Source organism: Centroberyx gerrardi, chromosome 20 (genome assembly GCF_048128805.1).
Source record: "Centroberyx gerrardi isolate f3 chromosome 20, fCenGer3.hap1.cur.20231027, whole genome shotgun sequence".
Classification (NCBI taxonomy): domain Eukaryota; kingdom Metazoa; phylum Chordata; class Actinopteri; order Beryciformes; family Berycidae; genus Centroberyx; species Centroberyx gerrardi.
In genome coordinates, this window is record NC_136016.1 from 20,082,253 (window position 1) to 20,104,675 (window position 22,423).

General features: G+C 40.6%; 2 protein-coding genes and 2 non-coding genes across 5 annotated transcripts in view; 1 reads left to right on the top strand and 3 right to left on the bottom strand.

Moving 5' to 3' along the window:
- Positions 1–1,810: 1,810 nt before the first annotated feature.
- hbae4 (hemoglobin alpha embryonic-4) lies at positions 1,811–5,118 on the bottom strand. The gene is made up of 3 exons (XM_071899452.2): positions 4,722–5,118; positions 3,640–3,844; positions 1,811–2,058 (listed from the first exon to the last, which is right to left on the bottom strand). Exons 1-3 carry the CDS (start codon positions 4,811–4,813, stop codon positions 1,930–1,932), a joined length of 426 nt encoding a protein of 141 aa, XP_071755553.1. The 5' UTR covers positions 4,814–5,118; the 3' UTR covers positions 1,811–1,929.
- A 3,794-nt stretch (positions 5,119–8,912) lies between these two features.
- On the bottom strand, positions 8,913–9,006 carry trnai-uau (transfer RNA isoleucine (anticodon UAU)). The gene is made up of 2 exons: positions 8,969–9,006; positions 8,913–8,948 (listed from the first exon to the last, which is right to left on the bottom strand). It is a non-coding gene; the product is annotated as a tRNA-Ile (tRNA).
- Positions 9,007–9,872: 866 nt separating this feature from the next.
- Positions 9,873–9,966, bottom strand: trnai-uau (transfer RNA isoleucine (anticodon UAU)). Its single transcript has 2 exons — positions 9,929–9,966; positions 9,873–9,908 (listed from the first exon to the last, which is right to left on the bottom strand). It is a non-coding gene; the product is annotated as a tRNA-Ile (tRNA).
- Positions 9,967–20,894: 10,928 nt separating this feature from the next.
- The window catches only part of rhbdf1b (rhomboid 5 homolog 1b (Drosophila)), a 49,902-nt gene continuing 48,373 nt past the window's right edge, over positions 20,895–22,423 (top strand). For both annotated transcript variants that reach the window (XM_071899439.2, XM_071899440.2), the window contains exon 1: positions 20,895–21,166. The gene's annotated coding sequence lies outside the window, so the exon portion shown is untranslated. The remainder of the gene's footprint in view (positions 21,167–22,423) is intronic.

Consider the following 22,423-nt stretch of genomic DNA (forward strand, 5'->3'; position numbering starts at 1 on the left):
CCCCCTCATTCTTACTTTTTGTAATGTACAAAATGAGGGACACGAAGTAGCCAATACACTAATGAGGTGAATCTAGCTAAAAGCCATTATCGCTTATTGGTTTCCCTTATTAAATCTATAGGCTCTAATCATAAAGGAGGAGATGCAAATAAAGGGAAGCAGACGAGTTAGAGAAGGATTTTTAAGCTTTGAGATAATTGAGACTTTTATCGACTTTTGTGCTTTTGTTTTAATTGAAAAATTGATTGAAATCAATCATTCGTCAAAATTTAACAGAGTTAACACGTGGTAAAGATAAACTGTTAAATCTTTGAAATATCAGTGCTCAGGCCTTTAATAACGCTCATTTAATATCATAATAAAATAAAATAAAAATACATGTTTTCTCCAACTTCATCGTGCAATTAGATTTAAGTAATCTTGACGAACGAAAACGTTAAACACTGGCAGTGACGTGGTGTTCTTAACAGAGTAACTAAGACATTAAACATTTGTCCCTGGAGTTTTCAAAAGTGTTTGACTGGCATTTAAACTTCAAACTATTCAGTAAAAATAATCACTTTGCCAATGCATCACCTGTAATCCTCATTTCATTTCATTTCAGTTCAGTACCACAGACAGCTCCACCCCAAAATGACACAAGGGAAGTCAAACCCATTATATTTTGTACTCATTGTTTCTGTAATGCAAGAAGAAAAAACACCCGTGGAAATGTTTGTAGAACTCAGATTTTATAGACATTAATTGATATGGGGCTTGTTCCCTTTAAATTCTGCATCTCAAACAAAATAAGAGAAATCCACATAAATACTTTTCACAATTCTGGCCTACTTGTATATTTTAAGATTTTTAAATGTTAATAATTGTTCTTTTTGTCATGCAATATAGTCTTAAAGGAGAGGTATCTTTTGCCTTTTCAGCAATTTAGCTATAGCTTTAGCTATTCACTTCCCAGTGTTTGTTTCCCACCTGAAAATATGTCGTTTTACATAAGCAGCTTCTTATGCTAATGAGCTACTGCTCTGACTGGCTGGCCATTCTGGAAGGCCCGCCCTCCTCTTGGCGCTGATTGGTCGATTTCAGACAGTCCATCGTCTACATAGACACTGGAGCAAAATCTGACTGGCTTGCATGGGGGCGTGTTTTATAGTTGGTGACTGGGGAAATGGCGTAGTAACATGATTACATTTTTTTACTGTTATTACTTCACATCTCCAAGAACCAAAATCACCATAAATACTAAGAATTGTCACATCCTAGGATACCCCCCCTTTAAACTTTGGGAAAACTTTAGTTTAGAGTATGTAGGCATCACTTGAGATTACCATGAAAGAGAGAAAAATTATTACTTATTTTGAATGTAAAGATTATAAATTGTCCTCAACAGTAAATCTTTTCACCTTATTGGGACAGTTTCATATCCATCAGTCCAAATTTCTCAATTCAATGTTTTAAAAAAACCCATTGAAAATTACTTCTCTACTTCTTTACGTCTCTAAACTGACAAAAAATAAGAACAGTCTGTATATTGTAAAACAAAATTAAATGTTTTTACGATGAAGTCTGTCATTTCATTTTCTTTTTCCTTTTATGTTGAACTCAACTTGTATGTCTCAGTGTTTGTACATTTATTTTGTAATGATAAAGGAAGTCAATGTACTATCCTACCATACGGTGGCGCTATTGCATCATATATAACCTAACGTCTATTTGCTGTTATTCTGTCGCTGCAGCAGACTGTATGTTATCCAAACCAGAGCAGAATCTAATCCTCTTCACATGGTAATAAAACACAACAAAAGGGAAACTGTTGATTGTAAACTTTTATTACAAGGCGTCACATCATAACAGTCAGCACACATACATAAATTATTAATGTCTTATAGTATTAAATAGTTCATATACTTCCTAGAAACACGTGGTCGAGCCTCATCTGTATTTCTCGGCGAGCACCGCTGCGAAAGCTGACAGGTACTTGTCCATGGCTGCGTGCGCAACCTCCGTGAAGCCGTCTCCCATGAAACAGGCCAGAGTGACGAGCATACAGTGTGAGAACAGCTGCAGGGAAGTTAAAGACCAGTTAATGACAAGGTATCGATGGAGAATCAATAAAGGGCCTGGTTGACTAGGACTCACTTCAGGTTACCAACTTCCAAAGGCTTTTATTTAATATACACATTTACATTTCAATCCCAGCATTACTTGATTGGATATCAATGATAGGTGGATAAAAAGTGACTCTTATACTTTTTGAGTATGGGATGCATTTTAATCATTAGATACGGGCTCATAAACCTTTATCCCTGAATTGTCCTTAATTTCTCATTACATAAACATTAGTTATCCCTTAAAATGAACATAGGCCAGCTTTAAAAAAGTAAGATTAGTATCGTGGGTTTTTAAGGGATTTATTTATGGGTTGATTCGTGGAGACGCTAGTAATTTTATGCCTTTTGTGCATGGTTTACAGGTTTATTAATGAGTTATTAATGGAACGTTCCTGTCTCCCTGAATTTTACATTAAATTGGAAAGTAAGGAGTCAAAAATCAAGGGGTGTTTAAAGTGGTTTTGATGGAGTCTTCTCCATTAATAACCCCCTTAACTCATTTTAAGGGGATTTTGCATGAATTAAGGGGTGAATTCATGTAAATATAAGGTTATTTTAAGGGATTACTGGGTCGTAGAGAGGTTGTCCTACTTGATTCAGAGTTATTGAGGAAATACTTGTTAACTATTCGTTAAGTATCAGTTAGTTCCTGATTTGTTCCTTACTTGTTCCTTAACTATTCAGGATTTGTGTACCGTAAAGTGTTATCCAGTCATTATCTACTCACCCCCATGTCAGTCAAAACTCCTTTGAAGTTGGTAAGACCATCAAATAGAGAGTTAGCCTCCATAGAACAGGGTGACAACTCTTTTTATAGTTTCCAAAAAAGCATAAAATGTCCATCAAATTACTCTTAACAGCTCGTGCAGGATAATCCAAGTGTTTTGTTGCCAAACAATTGCACTGTGGGTCCAAAAGTCCAATATTTACCTCATTAACTGCTATATTTTCCTCACTGACAATGCTCTGGTCACACACACACACACACACACACACACACACACACACACACACACACACACACACAACACCCTACAGCAGCAAGCAGAATTTTCCAATGAGGTAAATATTGGACTTTTGGACCCACTGTGTAATCGATTGGCTACAAAACTTTTTGATGGACTTTGGATGGATTTTATGCTTTTTTGGAGCTGTAAAAAGATGGCTGCATTAACTTCAATAGTTTGAGAGAAGGACTAACTCTGTGGAGTTTCGACTGACATGGGTGTGAGTAGGTTATATAATAACTGAATTCATATATATATATATATATATATATATACATTTGGATATCAGTAATGGTGAAAAATAAATGACTCTTACATTACAGGCCTATGCTTTTTCAGTATATGGGAAGCATTTTAAGCCTTAACAATAGACCACTTATCTACAGCGTTCAGTGCCATACCATCAATTAAAACCTTAAGATATCCCGAGCATTTCAGTAAATAAGTATTCCTAGCCTCCCCCTCGCCCCATAGGCCCTATATGATGAATTAGTAGAGCTGGTGCTCTACTTTAAGACAGACACCTTGAAGTTAGTCGGGTCTATTCGCAGCTGGTAGGCGTGCAGGGATTGGAGAGGGGCCAGGGTGACGGTCAGCTGGCTGATGTCCTTGGCTCCCTCGACCATGGCCAGGACGATCTTCTTCCCATGGGACAGCAGGTGGGCGGAGCGCGGGCTGATGTCCAGGTGGGCGAAGTACGTCTTGGAGCCAGGGAAAGTCGTGAACATCCTATGGAAGGAGTGAATAAGGGGAATTAGTTTTATTCATGGATTTTCTTTTAGTATAGTCGAAATGCTTCTTCTTCGTGGTTAAGATATCAAATGTATTCTAATCATTAATGGTGACACAGGAGGCGGAAGTAGGTCACTCCTCTTGCTCTCTCCTGTTGCTGCCGTCGTCACAGTGTTTGGGTGAACCCGTTTGAACCCGTCATTGCACTGATCTTGGATCATTGCCAGCGCCTACTAAACATGGTCTAAAATTTGAGGGATTAACGCATTTTGATTAATGAAATCTGCATCAATGCGATCCGATACAATTGCACGCTCTTCATGGGCGTCATTTGCATATGGCAAGGTGTGGACACTTGCCATACACCTTCTTAAGTGAGTCCAAAATTGATTTTGTCGTTTTTCTCATTATGATGGAGAGCAAAGATCAAGAAAACATGTCAGAAATCTATTTAGAAGCCAAATCACACCAGGGGGAGCATTCAGGACCAGCTCCCCTCTGCTGTGTGCGTCTGTGCAAGAGAGTTTAGTTTAACATCTATCATATTGTCCAAATCATCTTGTCAGTCGTCAATGGCCGACTTTGTTCCACTCTCTCCCCATAGTATAAACATTTTTATAAGCGAATTTGGAAGTTTTTGTGGCTGAGCTAGACAGAGATTTAGCTTTGGGTTTAGCGAAATGACGCCCTGACAGAAGGTCTAGATTTTGGAAAGTCTTTGCGATGCAAAGTTGCCAAACATGTTTTCCTTATCCGCAATTTACGCACGGTGGTTAATCACACCTTACGCTGGCAAATCACCTGGGCAACACGAGATGGAGGGACTTACTTTATCTACTAAAACAAAATGACTGGCTGAGGAATAACAACTTACCTCAGAAGGGCTTCTGCCCCAATATCTTCGGCCACAGGAGTCATTCTTTCCCATATTTGTGCAATTAGCTTTTTCTCCCTCTTTGAGAGCATTGCAGCCTATTGCACTGAACTTCTGAGGTTAACTGAGGTGAATATCCAAAGTGTGAACTGAGATCAGAGTCTGATTCAGAGATGATGAGATTCAAAGATGTGCGTAAAAGTGTTAATCAACCATTTTGGGACAAATGATAACACTGTTAACCGACAAAACGTAGAGAAACGAGGTGTAAAAGCGATAATATAAGAATTCCTTCTGTCTAAATAATACGAGATAAAGTGCGACAAGTCTCGGCAGCGGTGCGCCTTGCTTCGAGTTGTTTTCCTCTTCAATGTTATCGGGTAACAGACAGGCAGGGTGGGGGCTCCCAACCCGGACCACGGGTCTATCTCTTGTTTTACATGCGTCACGCTCTGATATTTCTACCATATAGTTGACGTGGTTGCCTATAAAATGCACCTGAAGCGGGTTGTTGCGATGCTGTCACACTCTCCCTTGGGTGCCACCACTTTTTTTTATTTTGGGAGGTTTGGGTGCTGCATCTGCGGGTTCCTTCCTCTCTGCTGATGCCTGTCAAAGTTAATTATATTGGGGTTTTATTACTGAAATACAATTTAAAACACTCTAATAACATATAACACGCTTTACATGAGGTGTATGCATTCCATATTTCGTATTATCCACCCATCTAGTTCTTAAATATTTCTTGAACATTTCATGCTTCCTATTAATTAAAAAGAATAAAATAATGCAGTGTTATATGAGAGGAGGGGTGATGTGCTGTGCTGCACTGTACAGACCAGGCTTGCTGCAGATAAAGTCTTGCAGCGGCTCCTATCAGCAGCTCCAGGAGCTGGAGGTCCGCTGGGCGTGGGGCCAGCCGGCACCAGATCAGCTGGGGGACATCACTACACTACCCAGAGGAACTCACCCTGACAGTGCACATACAGTATGTATCTGCTATTAAGGCTTTGAACTGAGGGAGACTTACAGCAGATTGAACTCATTTACATACCAGTAAAAAATCTGGATTGAATGTACTATGTTTTTCATGATCTTAAAGCCATTTTGATCTAAAGGCTTATGCTTAAATGCTTGAAATTTGTTTCTTAGACAAATATAAATAGCCTAGTGAAGTTGATGCCTATGTATGAATTTCTTTGCAAAGCCTTTGCCTTTCCATCAAGGCAAAGGGCAGCTGCTTTAAAGAATCTAAAATATAAGATTTCAAGTTTTCATTTGTTTAACACTTTTTTGGTCACTGCATAATACCATTTGTGTTGTTTCATAGTTTTGATGTCTTTACTATTATTCCAAAATGTGGAATAAAAATATGGTGTGTCCAAACATTTGACTGGTGTAGCTATAGCCTAAACTCTTCTCGCAGGTTGATGAACAGTATAGAGGCCTTAATGAAGAAAGCTCAGTCCCTTTCAGTCTTGAATCTAGACTGCGGATCAGACAGAAGGGATCTGGGTGGCTTGGTAGGTAGTTAAAAGTTTGGTATTATATCAAGAGGGCAGGTGGAAGTATGTAGTTGATAGGCCTAGGAGATGGGTTCAAAACAGCTCAATGCTGCAGAATTATCCGGAGTAATAGAATGTGTCTGGATAGGGGATGAAATATGTCTCCTCATGTCTTCAACTTTTTGGGTGAAAAATCTCAGTTTCTTCTGAAATCTTTGCCTTGGTCTCTGCATCACAGCAGACCTGCTCTGGTTATGTATGCATTTTTTGTAGACGGCTGAAACATCCTGAAGCATCGTCATCTTGCACAATTTTGAGCAAGTTGCAGAGACGACAAATCCAGGCATTAGATTCCTCCGTACAGTTAGGCATCAGGACCAGAAAGTCGCCCTAAAAACGAAGGGAAGCCCACAATCGACCTCAACACAGTTCAGATTCAGTCTCTCAAGTGGCAGAAAAACATAAAATGGATCCAATAAACGCACCGTAGCTTTGGAGGAATAAAAGCAGAGTAAATGCCGAAAATCAATTAAACTATAAATCAGAAAAGAAAGGACTGCAGGTTGCAGAGGAGAAACTTCAGCAGGACTTTTGATGGACAATGACTACTTCAGGCCATCCTGCTGCACATATGACTGTGCTGTCAGTGGGGTTATCATGTAGGCTCCTCCCATCGCCTCCAGGTGACCCAAAATGACCCCCACCCACCCACCACACACACACACACACACACACACACACACACACTCATCAGAACTATACTCACCTATAAGAAGTGTATACAAATAAACAAATACTAGATTTGAAGCATTGCTACACCTAACTCTGTCAGCTGCTACTAGTGAGGAGATGTGAAGAAGGCTGACTCAGCATAAAGAGGGAACATCTGACCTGTGGGTTTTGTCTATTTAACAGAAATACACAGTCATGCTTTTTCTTACGATGAACATGCTGGTCACATGCTGGTAGAAAACACAGCTGCAAGGAAATAAGGTAAGAGGAAAGTGACATTTAATTGTTTTATAAAAAAGTCTGACTTAATTTCAATTCAATTCAATTCAATTCAATTCAATTACCACCACTATTCGATTTATTCTATTACACCAGATACCACAGCTCAGTAAGCATGTACACACACACACACACACACACACACACACACACTCAGTGACACAATACCATGTCTGGAATCTTGTCAGTTTCATGTCTGAGTGTCTTTTAATTGACTTGACTTTTTTAGTTGAACATATTATTTTGTTGTTGTTAACAATGCGTTTGCTGTTGAATATACTGTATAACAAACATAGGCTCATAGACTTGGAAACCCTTAACCTGTTGTCCATTAGGTGGCAGTGATGTGATGTTATGGCCTCTGGCCTTTTCATTTCCTCCACAGGCGACTCAAATACTGCTGAACATTACATGGGTGAGTGCTAGCCTTCCCTAGACTAGATCCCTGATGTCATTACTGTTCTGATTCATTAATCCAAGTTCCTTCATGTTCACTTTGCTTTAGGCTCAGCCACCAAGTTCAAACACCCAGAATTGTTGTTGTTGTTGAAAGGCCAAGCTGTGATCAACTGACAGCTGTTTTGAATTTTAGAATTGAAATTGAATCTCAGCTTTCAAAATGTCCCTTCATGACCCAATTTCTCTACAAACCAGCATTGTGAGGTTTTCAAAATCATGCAAGGAAATAATACCTCAAATGATATTTACTGATTTCATTTGGCAGCTTGTTAGCCTTCTCTTAGACCCCCAAAATCGATTGTCCAAATTAAAAAAACAACAGAGATCTGGTTCCCACAGGGGCCACCCATGTGAAAAATGTACGCAGTTACTATGAGGTGCTTTTATTGGGGAAAATCATTGCTTTTACACAGTCTACTGTATGTCTATGACTTGGGGCATCCTTTTTCCGTGCAGAAACCCTTTCACACAAAGTCCACATCTGATTCATTAACACACTAACCAAACCTAGTTACACATAACTCATGCAAAGGCCACATTCAATGTAAATACAGTTTGGGAATCCCTGAGGAACATTAGACTGTGGAACAATAGAGTGACGTCATTGGTGGTCGAGGAAGGATGTTAGTGTCAGTGAGCATGCTCAGTAGAGGATGAGCCTCCAGACTCTGGAGCTGGAGTACGATCCCTGGCTGTACAAGATGCCCATTCAAACACACTCAAACAAGGGCAGGGCAGCGTTACTCCAAATGTCACACACAGATCCTTCCCCTAATTAAGAAAGCCAGTGGGTGTGTCTTTAACCAAGACGTCTGTAGACTCAGAATAAAAGTTCTTTCGACAAGAATTTGCTGTTAACATGATATAGTAGTCAAAGGCTGAGAAATGTGACTTTTTTCCCCCACAAACTGCAGGTTTCTTTTTACTTCACAAACTCTGAATCAAGGGCGGAGTGTCTACAGGTTTTCATTCCAACCAAAGACTACAACAACTGATTTCACTGATTACCACACCTTGAACCAGACAGAAGAGAGAGGAGGAACTAATCAGTGAAATCAGCTGGTGTAGTCTTTGGTTGAATCAAGATCCTGCAGACTTTTGGCCCTTCGTTGCAAATGGTCAGCTATTCCTATCATACTGACTTTGCTTTTGTTGATATCATCCTCTGATCAATGGGCGGTATGAGCCTCTTTGACACACCACGGTAAAACCTGACTGCTCCAGGTGAGGCTCGAACTCACAACCTCGGCATCACTCTGCTGGTTACTGTCTTATAAGTACCGCGCGCTGACCGATTGCGCCACTGGAGCTCATGGCTTGTCCTTTGGCTGCTTTGCTAAACGACACAATGATCAAAGTCTAATGAAAAAACAATACTTCAATCATTGTTCTCAGTAGAAAGTGGCAAAGCTCTTGGCTGTTGATTAACCACAGCATTGCTTTTAATTAATGTTGTATATGCCATATATTAGAGCTGTTGCAATTACTCATTAAGGCCTTGTTTGAGGCTAAAGATGGATTAAATCTTCATTTTTCCACCGGTAGGTAACAATCTCTCTGTACATGAGTGAGTGCAGTGTGATAGTGCAGAATTAAAGTGGCCATAACAAAGAATGTGTTCAATGTGTTTGGATGACTTTAAAGTTTTAGGTGATTTTCCCTTACAGCTAAAAGTTGCTTTAGATGGGATTTGAACTCACAACCTCAGGACTTATTGATTGTTCCTGTCTTGCAAGTAATGCACACTGACTGATCGTGCTACTGGAGGACTTCTCATGAAGCCAAAATATTTTGCTGAAGGGTACAATATATTTAACTGACAGTGTAACATTTGGGAATTTTTTTTCAGTGAAGTGTTCAAGGCCAAAGTATTATCAACATGTACCACATGAATACTAAACATCCATTTTGCTCTCATTAAAGATTTTGGAATAACGAATTAGCAGACTGGAGGGTATAGATAACTTAAAAAGAAGATTAAGAAGATTAAGATTAAAAACAAAACAAAGTAAATAAATAATGACTAATAATGAATAATGCATTCTACTATAATACCTCTTCTTCATCCTGTCACATCAGGTTGTGTCTTTAATAAGGTAAAGCTGTGTCATACTGAATAAACACAGGACTAGTTACAACTACTTTGACTGTTTGTCCCATCATGACAAAATTTCTCTGCTCCAGGTGAGGCTCGAACTCACAACCTCAGCATTGCTCTGCTGGTTACTGTCTTATAAGTATCACACGCTGACCGATTGCGCCACTGGAGCTCACTGCAACACCTTTACCTGCCTTGCTAAAGGGCACAATGTTCAAAGTCTACTGGAACATTTTATCTATTACTGGTCACTAGGGAGTGACCAAGCCTTGCTTGATCTCCCAATCTTGCAAGGGTAAAATATTTTTGGTTTACCAGTTTTCCAGTGGGAAGTAACATCTCTCTATACCAGAGGTGTGACCAAGTCAACTCTGCGCGAGTCCCAAGTCAGTCTCAAGTCTCAAGTCAAGTCCCAAGTCTAAATGTAGATTATCAAGTCAAGTCAGAACAAATCGAGAATCCAGTATCAATTTAATATCTTAAAGAAAACAAAATATCTAGGACTTTTCAATGCAATATGGTTTAAGTATGGTAAAAACTTGGTAAGAGCATCATGAGTTTGATTTCTATAATCAGTTTTCAGCTTCAATAAATTCAATCATTCCATACAAATTCAGAAAACAGAATTTAAATTCAGTCGTCTGCTGGAACAAATCTCATCACTTTCAATCTGAGTCATTTACACAAACACAAGATCTCAAGTCAAGACTTTAGAAACCTTTTCAAGTCATCAGAGTAGAAGTCAAAATCAAATGATTAAATGATAAACCCAATGGAGCCCATGGGTTTCAAGGTAGGATTGAATTACATTAAGTTCTTGATTGTTTTTTTATTTATTCCTCTGCTAAAACAAACTCCAGGTGTTCTCTCTCTCTCTCTCTCTCTCTCTCTCTCTCTCTCTCTCTCTGGCTAATATTTAGAGAAATTGAGAAAGCAAGAAGAAAGAGTCTAAATACATTGAAGGTAAGAATCAAAGGCATTTGTTTGAAAAGGATAATTTATTCCTCATTTGAACCAACATATTCCCTACAAAGTCTCTAGAAACTTCCTAAAAAGCATACCATGTAAATCTCCCCTGTTTCCCTGCCTACACCGATTATCCTCACAGCTCATTTGTTGCAGCCGTGCATTGTAATCAGTTTCTACAAAGGGAAAGCAGTTCTCTGCATTTCCTGCACGTCGTGTCAGGCTCGGTCAGGATGCAGCACAACAAAGAGGAAAGAGCCTTGTAGTAAATAGGTTTTAGAAACAGGCCACCGCTCTATAGGCTGCATGTTCATAGATATGCGTGTGTGTGTGTGTGTTGTGTGTGTGTGTGTGTGCATACAAAGTCAAGGAAGATTCAGAAAGAGCAATCAGAGGAGAGAGGAGTTTTGTCACGCTTTATGGTTCTGCTAGTGTGTGTAGTGTCCATTGATGTTTGTGTGCTTGTGTGTGCATCTGCCTGTGAGTGTGTGTGTGTGTGTGTGTGTGAGTATGAGTATGTGCTATATATGTGTCTTGAAGATAAATGTGTGTCTGTCAGCATGCCCATTCTTCACAGCTAGAGTGAGCCTCCATCAGTTATTTATGTGAAGTCTGTGTGAGTTTGCATGTGTAGGCTATTACTTGCTGTGTGTTTAGACCAAGGTTATTATAGCAAACTACAGCTAAGACTAAAATGAAAACTAGATGTTAAACATTGTCAAACATCAAACGTTATCCTAAACTGAAAATAAAAATAAAAACTAGGATGCTGTCGGGGGCCAACAGCAAGGGTATATCCTCGAAGTTAAGTCAAATGTAATAAAAAGCCATTCAATAATCACACAATAAGACTCCAGGGTTAATCTTCCCAATTATATTGGTTGTATGTCCCAACTATTTTTATTTCGCCAAATAATTAACACTCAGCAGCCAGAGCTGAAATATGGAAGTTTGCATTAAGATTACTGTCAGTTTTGTCATATTAGGCTGTTGAGCCAAGTCTTTCAAGTCTTACTGTAAGTCTTCATAATTGCAAGTCAAGATGCAAGTCTTTCAGGTCTGTGAATGCTGACCATGCCTATTACAATGACATGGGACCAGTTCTTGTGTTTTTAAAGTTTTCCTTTCAAAGCTTTTTTTTTATTCTATTCTTTTTCTTTGCCACAGACCAGAACATGACATAACACCATGATAGCAATGATCCCATGTACAGAGATGGAGTGAGCGGATTATTTTTCCAGCTGGGTTCTAATGCTAACTTCCCTTGCAGTTTGAGGGCTTTTATTTTACAACTTTAATTTTGCTGGTTAATTTGATGCCCACTCACTGGGTTCAGAGGTATCAAACACAAGACAGAGTGCAGTTTGGGATGAGGTTGGGATATGATTGGCATGCTTGGTGATTGATCACATATGTGGTTTCGATAGTGAGTCCCGTGTCACAAACAAGCTGCATAAATGACGACGTAGCGTATGAATTTGGCCGAGCGCCAGGATACTATGCGTCGGCCGTATAGGATTTAGCAGACATTGATCTTATTGCAGCTTAACTCTATTCATATACATTTATTATTTTTTATTTATTTTTTGAACTCAGCCAAACAATTTATCTAATTTCTCTGAGTTGTTCGCTGCTTTCATCCGCAGCTGGACCGGCTGGAGGCTTGGCGGCGTGTTTATGCTTCAAGGCTGTTAGACAACATTTAGGCCTATATCAAACACACACACACACACACACACACACACACACACACACACACACACACACACACACACACACACACCTAAGAAGCATGTGACATCCAATTGCACATACATTTTCACTTATTTTACATACATTAATCTTGAAAAGTTTGACTTGTAAATAAAGTTCCACATAATAGGCTAAATATCATTTCTAACTGGCCCGCTGTTTCTCCTCCACCAATCAGAACAGGGCTTCGCTTCGCCATTCTAACTGATTATGACATCAATGGATGGAGCTGGACTCTGCTCTACCAATCAGAGCCTGTCTCAGCTGCATTGATGACATCACAATCAGCAGCAGCATAAACAGCCCAGCTCGAGGTGTTCAGCTTCATACCTTACTCCACGCTGTGTGGTGAGGTATGAAGCTGGCACAGCTGTTGCTCGGACCGTGGAAAGAGGCTATCTTTGGGAACTTTTCACATGCTCCTCATTTCAGACCAGTAGCTTTTTTCACTGAAATCAGTTTCTGAGAGAAATTTGGATGCTGTGAAAACCGGCAGTCTGCGTCCCGCTGATGCCAACCTGCCGGCCACTCCAAAGGTGTGGTCTGGCGGTTAGCGACGGCGGTTTATTGAAAGCTGGTGGTTGATGCGAAGAGACACCGTTCGCCTCCCACTGAAGCAATCCTGCCAGCCGGTCCAAATGTTGGTCTGGCTGTCGCAGTTGAGATGCGACTCGCCTCCCACTGAAGCCAACCTGCCACCCAGTCCAAACAGTTTGTGCTGCTCCTGTCTGTCTCGCAGGAAATGGGGTTCAATTCCCCAAACTGCTAATTAAAGATATCTCTAATTACAATATGACCTGTCAAAATGCTTATTGAAGATATTTCTCATTTCATTATGACCAGTCGAAGTGCTAATTTAAGATATCTTTTATTACGACTAGTCAAAATGCTAATTTAAGATATCTATAATTACATTAGGACTAGTCAAAATGCTAATTTAAGATATCTCTCATTACATTAGGACTAGTCAAAATGCTAATTTTGAATAAATAATAATAAAAAAGTAAAGTAAATTGGAAGTAAATTGCACTTCACATCACACTCCTTTACTTAGTCAATGGTAATACCCAGTTTGAACAAATAACAGAGGCTAAATATTATAGGCCTGCATATGGCTTTGAACATGAGATTGATTGTTAGAAGTTGAATGGAGTTGATATGGGGACTATTCCCCATTTAATTTACATTGCATTACGTCATTTAGCAGACGCTTTTGTCCAAAGCGACTTACATTTGACACATTTTGTTACTTGCTCAAACATACAGCAACATGATTCATCTGAAATGAAGAGAAAGTACAGTGCGCTCCTCAAATCAGCCCAGTGCTGGACGAGGCTGCCAGATAAAAAGAGTGCCTTGATTGTATACTGACATGGAAATGCCAATAAATGTTTTTGTTGATCTTATGGAGGCTGGATGATGTAACTGCTTGGTCTGCGTTGGAGCATGTAAAATTGACTGAAAAGTGTTGTGTCAGTTATGTTTGGGTGCAAGAGAAAAGTAGCGGCTAGGCCCTTCCTAATACAACATCGGGTGCTGCTCGGCCCATAGGCATCAGCTCGATAGAAATGGGAGATATCAATCATTTTAAAATGCTGATGGACAAGCTGTAAGTAAGTAAGTAAGTAAGTACATTTCATACACAGGGAAATTCAATGTGCTTCACATAAAAGCTTTTACATGGAAAACAGAAATAACATAATACATATGTACAGTCACTTGGAAGAAGGAAGAACAGGAAGGTTTTGAGTCACCTTTTAAAAATGTGTATGGTGGGGTGGGGGCACATCTCAGGTCATCTGGGAGTCTGTTCCAGCAACTGGGAGCAAAGTGACCAAAAGCAGCTTCACCAGATTTTGATTTTGTCCTTGGAACAGCTAGGAGATTTGTGCCAGATTACCTGAGAGGCCTAGATGGCTCATAACCAATAAGCAACTCAGAAATATATTTTGGAGTAAGGCCATTTAGTCCTTTATATACCAGAAGCAGAATTTTAAATTCGATCCTATAGCATGCAGGAAGCCAATGCAATGAGAATGGATGTGACGTGTTCCATTTTCCTGGTCCTGGTCAAAACTCTAGCTGCAGCATTTTGAATAAGCTGCAGTCGACCCACATTCTTTTTTGAAAGACCGGAGAAGAGGGCGTTACAATAATCTAGCCTACTTGTTATAAAGGCATGTACAAGTTTTTCAGAGTCTGACTGCGATAAAAAGCCTCTTACTTTGCAAATGTTCTTTAGGTGGTAAAAAGCAGTTCTAGTGATATTGTTGATATGGGGTTGGATGTTCAGATCTGCATCCATAATGACACCGATATTTCTGACATGGTCACTAATGAGAGAGAGTCTAGATAAGCAGTGATTTCCTGTCTATGTGCTTTTGCACCCAACACAAGTATCTCCATCTTTGTTTAATTGAATAAAATTGTGGGACATCCAGTGGTTAATGTCCTCTATGCATTTGATTAGTGAATTGACAGGGTCCAGATTATTGGGGGACAAGGAGATGTAGAGTTGTGTATGATCTGCTAATTGTGATAACATATATTATGGTGTTGAATGACAGATCCAAGAGGGAGCATGTACAGATTAAATAACAGTGGTCCAAGAACTGACCCTTGAGGGACTCCACACACTATGTCTACTTTTTTAGACTTTACTTTTTATGCACTTTATAGGGTGTCAAGCAAAAATGGGATGGAGCTGAGAGAGTGTAGACAGCTGGCATCCTTGGCCACTGCTGTACGTGGGTGGCATCAGGTTTTAGAGCAGTAGAGGCAGTATGGAAAAACTAGCTAGCCCATTATAAGCAATTTTTAAACTTAGGCATCAAGTGCGGTTCATTGCAAGAATTATTCATGCTTCCGTTTGAGCCTCAAAAAAGAGAATGTACCATCATTGGGGCACACAGAGCAACCTCTAAGGAAATTAAGGTGCTTCGTGCCTCGTTGGATTAGCCTGGGTGACACACTGAACGCAGCCAGCGGGGAATCAAGGAGAATATATTCCAGGGCATAGCACTGAACAGAGGAAAATCCAGCATCAAATAATGAGACCACAAAATGTTTTTGTTTTTTTTGGCATTCGGGAACTTGGAGGATCACATATTATCTTAAGGAGGGCAAGCACCAGAGAAAGCTAGGAACAGTAAGCCCACTGAGGAGCCGAATGTGTTTTACAGACGGTGCAGGCCCGAGGATGCAGACACATTATGTGTAAAGCTGATTCAGGCCTACAGGGAGCACAGGGAAACAAATGCAAAAGACATTCCTGAAGGGTTGAAGGAGCTGTTTGTGCGGTCAACGGCATTCCCATCGCCGGTGCGGTGTGGGTTTGCTCAAATGAACCTGATTTGCACCTCATTCCCCCTGCACACCTCTATCATATCATCACTACTCTTTCTGAGCCCTTTTGGCCCATCTCTCAACTGTTTAACCTCGTCCCCCATGTGAGGTTCACGCTAAATGACACACAACTGCTACAGACATGAAACACAACATAGGGAGGATACACAGGAGGGTATGGTGATGGTGTGGGCTGTTTTGGAAAAATAGATACACATTTGTCAGTATATTCTGCACTACTACCAGGCCTCTGGGGGGACGATAAATATCTGAGTCTATGTTATATTAGCACACATGATTGCACATTGAAAATTATTTGGAATACAGACCCGTAAGCTCCATAGTTAAATAAGTTAAGTGTGCATTTGAACGTTAGGCAGAGTTTCTTAAAATAATTTTGAATTAGTGCCATAAGATCTATATCATTCAACCAATTTCCCTCTGCTTCTGCCTTGCTTGGCACAATCTGGTCTGTTGTCTATATACACATGACCTGTCCATATTTCTGTAAACGAGCTGATACATATTTCAGTCATGTTTATTTATACAACCCTTAACATACGCTTAACATACCATCACATACAAAGTACATCCCTATATACCATACTACATCATATACATAATCATATACATACATTATATACATACTACATACACATCATATACATAATCATATACCATTCAGAACACTTTAATGCACATGTTAGTTCCATCTGATAATGGGAATAACTAATTCAATAAATACATTTAAACTTTGGGACACATTTCTCTACGTGTGTTACCTCCATCTGTGAATCAGTCAAATAGTCAATGTAAGAAGAATTCCTTTGAGCCAGTAGGAACCCTGTATTAACCCAACGAAGACACTTCAATATACTGTATTTATTTCTATATACTTTTCTTTGCTGCTGATCCAATTTCTCAAGGGGATCAATAAAGTTCATCTTATCTTTTCAACATGGTTTAAGGACATTTATGGGACAAAAATGAAATGAAACTTAAGATAGAACAAATCTCTCTCTCTTTAAAATGGCAGCTTTGACAATGGTTTATTGATTTGTGATCATGCCATAACTTTAAGAGTTAATATATTCAAAACTGCAGTAGATATCAACAATCTATGAACAAAATTTACAAACTAAACTAAACTGAAACTAAACCGAAATGTAAATAAAAATCCAAAACTCTATAAATGAAAACTAATGGAGAATTCCAAACTGTAATAGCCCTGCTGCAGGCTTCTTCCCCCTGTCCTTTATCAGCAGCTCACATGTATAACAGCTCAGCCTCGTTTCCCCCAGACTCTCATCTGCTTGAGTCCATTTGTCAGAAAGTTTGGCAGAGCGGCTTCCTGTCCGGCCTCCAGCGGGAGGAAGTCGGCTTTGAAGCGGTCGCAGCGCGGCTTGTAACCGAGCAACAGGCAACCCAGCAGACCGGTGGCAGGCCTGCAGGGACACACCTACACACACACACACACACACACACTAAGAGGTATAAAGGTTCAGACGTCAACTTCTGAAGTGCTGGTGGAAAAGCAAGCTTCTCTATATATTGTGATGGATTTGGTAGTATTGTGTCACTGAGGACGATGTGATCAAAACGTTTCACAGAAGTTTGTATATTGCTTCTGCACTTCGCACTTTATATTTGGAGCATCTTTAACGATAAATAAAAGAAAGTATATTGAAGAAACCCACGGGGAACACAAGAGGAAGCGCCCCTGCTCTACATTTCAAGTAAAAGAAAATATTTTTTTTGCAGTGTTGTTGTGAAAAGGGGTTTTTCCTAATATTCATCAGCGTGCAGATTCTTCAGGACCGACTCATTTTGGCATTCACATCCCATCCACCCCAACTCTCCCTCTGTCAGCCTCTAGAGGGCACCAATACAATACAATACAATACAATACAACTTTATTACTGTCATCCCTGAAGGGTAATTTGATTTTGGGCATAAAAAAAACCCACAACATAACACAGACACAGTGATGCAATGTGATCAAGTGTGATGTTGCATCACTGGAGAATCGATGTGGGTCAAGACACTTAATTATGGGGTTCTACTGGATGGAGACTGGCACCGATGAGCATGGAAAACCAACGTGTGGGCAGCTGATCCCTGATCATGCTGATCCAGCTCAACCAGGAATCCCTCGTCTCGTTAAGAAGCTCCATGCGGTTCCATCAACACCCAAATTACTTCACTGAGATTGCATTATACTTGCTGAGGTTGTGAGTTCAAGCCTCATGTGGAGCACTGCCGTTAGATGACACACTATCCACTGCTGTCGACTTCATCGGCATCACGTCTTCTCGCAAGGTAATCAGCCTTAGTTAGCGTGCGGTGAGGCAGCAGCCTGCAGTGAGATGCCAAGGCTGTGAGTTCAAGGTTTAACTGATGCTGCTGGCTGCCTGCAGAGAGGGGAGTTGAACAGAAGTCACAAAAACATAGCTCTATCACACACACACACACACACACACACACACGCACACGCACCCATTCCACTGCCAGTCTCCACTGTCACTGGTAAGGCCAGCGCACAAAACCAGATGGCTTTTAAAAAAGAAACGTTTTAACTTTTTGAACAGAGACACAGAGAGCGTCACGTGTCAAAAGTTCAAAAGCTCAATGACATTCACAGCAGTCTTGGCCATTTTCATCCTCTCTTTCTCTTTTATTCCAATCTTCCCTCCTTCCTCCCAGTGGGAATAAGAAACTGCCAAAATAAGTTGTGCTTGTATTACAAGATGCAGGAGGTTGTAACATGACTTGCAAACAAACGCACACGTTGAACTCCAGTCTGCAGCGCTGAATCTGAGACACAATCTGCAAAGTTGTGCTAGATTTTTTTTAATGAAGAAATCAATTTGCAAATGTGCAAAACATATTTTGCAAACTTGTGAAAATATTTGTGAACAAATTGCAGCTTGAAAGTTTTGTGTTTGTAGTCACAACGGCTGCAAATGTTTTAAATGATTCACAAAAGTAAATATTGATTATAGCTCACAACAAATGTATTCGTTTGCAAAATGTATTTTACACATCAGCTGTTTACAACTTCAAAATACACCACAAGTTTGCAAATTGTATTGAACACACACATTTTCCTTTTCAACTTTACAGATTAGAGTACACATTTGTACATTTGTGTTCGCAAGTCATGATACAACTTCAATAAAAGTACACACACACACACACACACACACACACACACTCAGTTAGTCATTCACTCATGGTAAAACTACCACACCAAAAATAACAAATGGATCCCCGCCACACCCAGAAACACCTGGCGGGGCTCGCCTCACTGTCCTGATTTACAGCACTATCCAAAACCACAAAGGACTGGTTTTGTCCTCTGTACTCGGCTGTATCCTCTATGCTGTATCTTTTTACATCAGACGGCGACGGCCACATTGTTCCAGTGACTGGGTCTTGTAGTGATCAGAGGTGGTGATGAGTGAAGGTGGTCAGACGGACGGATCAAAGGTTGCTGTTGCCTGGATGGTGGAGGAAGGCAGTAAAAAGATCCAGGGGGACAGGAACAAAACACCGAGCCTGCAGGCCGGTTCAGTCTGGGGGGAATCAGCCAAAGAAAGTCCAACGGTTTCTATATTACAGACAACAGAATCAAAGGCTACAGTGGAAGGGCCTGTGCAGCATTTATAAAGGGACAGAATGAAACTATACATTAATGCTTGACCTGTGGAATACACAGTGTTATCATCGAGACCTTTTAGATCAAGTGTGTCATTCATTTGTAGCATGTTACTCCCTTGATCCTCTAATATTTGGAGCCCATGGACAAGTTTCCAAGTCACCTGAAGCATCCACAGGTAAAAGAGGTGGAGACAGAGGCAGAGCTTGTGTTTCATCATATTTGAGATCTCTGTCTACCCAACAATTTATAGCTAAAAGCCCGAAATCTATATACCAATTCACATAAAGTCATCTAAATGCCTCAATATCACAGCAACAACATCATTTTTTTTATCAAGTCTGCCATATTGCAGCAATGCTACAAATTCATTTTTCTAGATTTCATCTTTGCAAATTTGTTAATGACTGTGTTGATAAAGGTTATAAGAGTGAATTAGTGATGGAAAATAGTCGATTATTGCTCATAATACGCTTATTTAGTCATTCAGTCATTGCTCCACTTGTCCCCAGAAAGCTGCTCAATATAAGCAAGTTTTGAAGTTTTAATGGCAAATGAGATTAGCTGCAGGTACTTAGACTCTCCTGCTGCCTGCAGAGAACTGGCTGGACTCTGACAGCTAGAGAGAGATTCCCCCCTCAGGAAACCAATAAAGTACTTCAACAAATTTCACAAGGACAGGAAATACTGATATCTTTCAAGACGTGTCATAACATGTTTAAAACATGTCATTACTCAACTCAGCTGGGTGCGTAGGCCTCAATAACAGTAAAGCAACGGAAGTGATTATTCCAAAATCAGCTTTGCTGTCAAGGGGAAAACTTGACTAGTATTTCTAAGGCTTTATCTTCCCTTCATTATGGAAAGCTGAGAGTTAAAGCATTTACATTCCAGCTCGACCTGGGAAGGCTGCAAAAACAGCAAGAGATCTAAATTTTGTAACTTTTTGGGGGGCTTTTTGAGATCAAATGTTCAAAACAACTTTATTTCAGTAATTCTCAAACTCTGTTAACATGAATGAATGAATGCATGAATGAATGAATGAATGAATTCATTAATTAATTTGCCATACAAGCCATTCTGGCACTTATTTCTCAATGGTTTCATCATTTTTCAGTTGGGCCAGATGGGATGTCAAATCTTTGATACCGAATATCTAAAACCTCATAATTACAAGCTAACGAGTCTCTAATAGTAACTAATAGTTAATTCATTATTCAGCATCTGCCTGCAGTTGCGGTGTCGCACCGGTAGGCGGTGCCGTCGGTCGGTCGGTGTCCTGTCATCCAGCAGCAGCGTGGGCGGACGGCAGAGAAACACTACAGACAGACCGAGAGTCGCTGCCGGTACGGCGGGAGCCAGCCGAGGAGGGAAGACCCGCTCGCTTTTACACAACACAGAGGTTGCATCTGCTGAGACATCTCGCTATTTTTCCTCTCTACAAATGGCACGTGAGCACCGCCCAAACTGACATCTAGCGCGCGCGCTTCTGCATAGGAAAACTATTCATTATTTTTTTGCCTGTGTGATGTCGCGTGGATAAGTTATGAAGTGACCGGCGTCTCACACAAGCGTTTCACCGGTGCTGCCGTCGGTGCTTTGGCTGCAGGCGGAGAACCGGACCGGTGGGCTTTTCATATCCCCGTGAAAGGTAAGGGAGGATGGACTGAGCTCGAGCCTGAGCCACGTCTGTTGCTATATCAATTATCAGTTCGTCCACATGTCGCAATTTGGGTGCCGTCAAGCAGCATCTTGTCAGCATCCCGTTCACCGGCTTTACCGGCGCCGCTGCAGCACCCGGGGGTCTTTGGGTGGGGTCTCACGAGCCAAACAGCATGTGGGTGACAGCATTATTGTAATACAGGATATTTATTCCGCCTATTGGGAGAGTTTTTTTTTTTTTACACCTGGATATCATGCATTGGTTTCCAATTCAGTTTAATTGAAAATGCCATTGGGTTCATGTTCATGTGAAGCCTCTGTTCAGATTGTCATTTCTGGAGCCAAATCTAATTGCAAAAAGTGAGAGGAACAGGTGTAATTTATCTGTCTCGTGCAGTGTGTGTGTGTGTGTGTGTGTGTGTGTGTGTGTGTGTGTGAGAGAGAGAGAGAGAGAGAGAGAGAGAGAGAGAGAGAGAGAGCAGGGAAGAGCCAGAGAAGAGAGATAATACACTCCTCTCTCTCTGTGTGTATCTCTATCTCTCTCTCTCTGTCTCTCTCTCTCTCTCTCACACACACACACACAGTTTCATTGCCAGAGGGAGACTTAGATGAAATCTTAGTTTTTCTCCTCCCCATGACTCATCTTGGTTCATTGATGCCTCCCTACACCTTAGCTGCAAGGCCAGGGCACGATGAGCTTCATCAATAAGGATCTAATAGGGTGTGTGTGTGTGTGTGTGTGTGTGAGAGAGAGAGAGAGAGAGAGCTCAGAGCGACATATCAATTGCCCTTGCTGTCATTCACTTACAGTCATTATTGTTATTTGGGTTATTTTTAACTTGCTTTGGCAGCCCATGTCAACTGTCACACCAATAAAAACAGACAGACAGAGAGAGGGAGAGAGAGAGAGAGAGAGAGAGAGAGATAACACTTGCTTAAAAAGAATCAACATCTTAATTTCATCCAATCCTACCTTGAAGCCCATGGGCAGAAAGTGTTGAAAATAACCCAAGAGAAAGTAGCATGGGCACATACAGGTGCACACACACACACACACACACACACACACACACTGTCGTATTATGAGAAAATAAAAGGGAAAATGAATGGATTTCAGGCTGCTTCGGGGCTCTCCTGCTGTTCAGAGGACTCTCCCAGTTTCTGTCGGTGGACACACAGAAATCCCAGTGAGACAATTAAACCACTGACCCGTGACATCAAGGATTTGTTCTGGCTTCCTGTTTGG

Bases quoted from the DNA above. Each gene is read 5' to 3' on its own strand.
- hbae4 (XM_071899452.2), bottom strand. From the start codon at position 4,813: ATGCTCTCAAAGAGGGAGAAAAAGCTAATTGCACAAATATGGGAAAGA. The intron at 3,845-4,721 runs GTAAGTTGTTAT...CTCCTTCCATAG, and splicing joins GGGGCAGAAGCCCTTCTGAG to GATGTTCACGACTTTCCCTG. The intron at 2,059-3,639 runs GTGTCTGTCTTA...ACTTCCCTGCAG, and splicing joins TAGACCCGACTAACTTCAAG to CTGTTCTCACACTGTATGCT.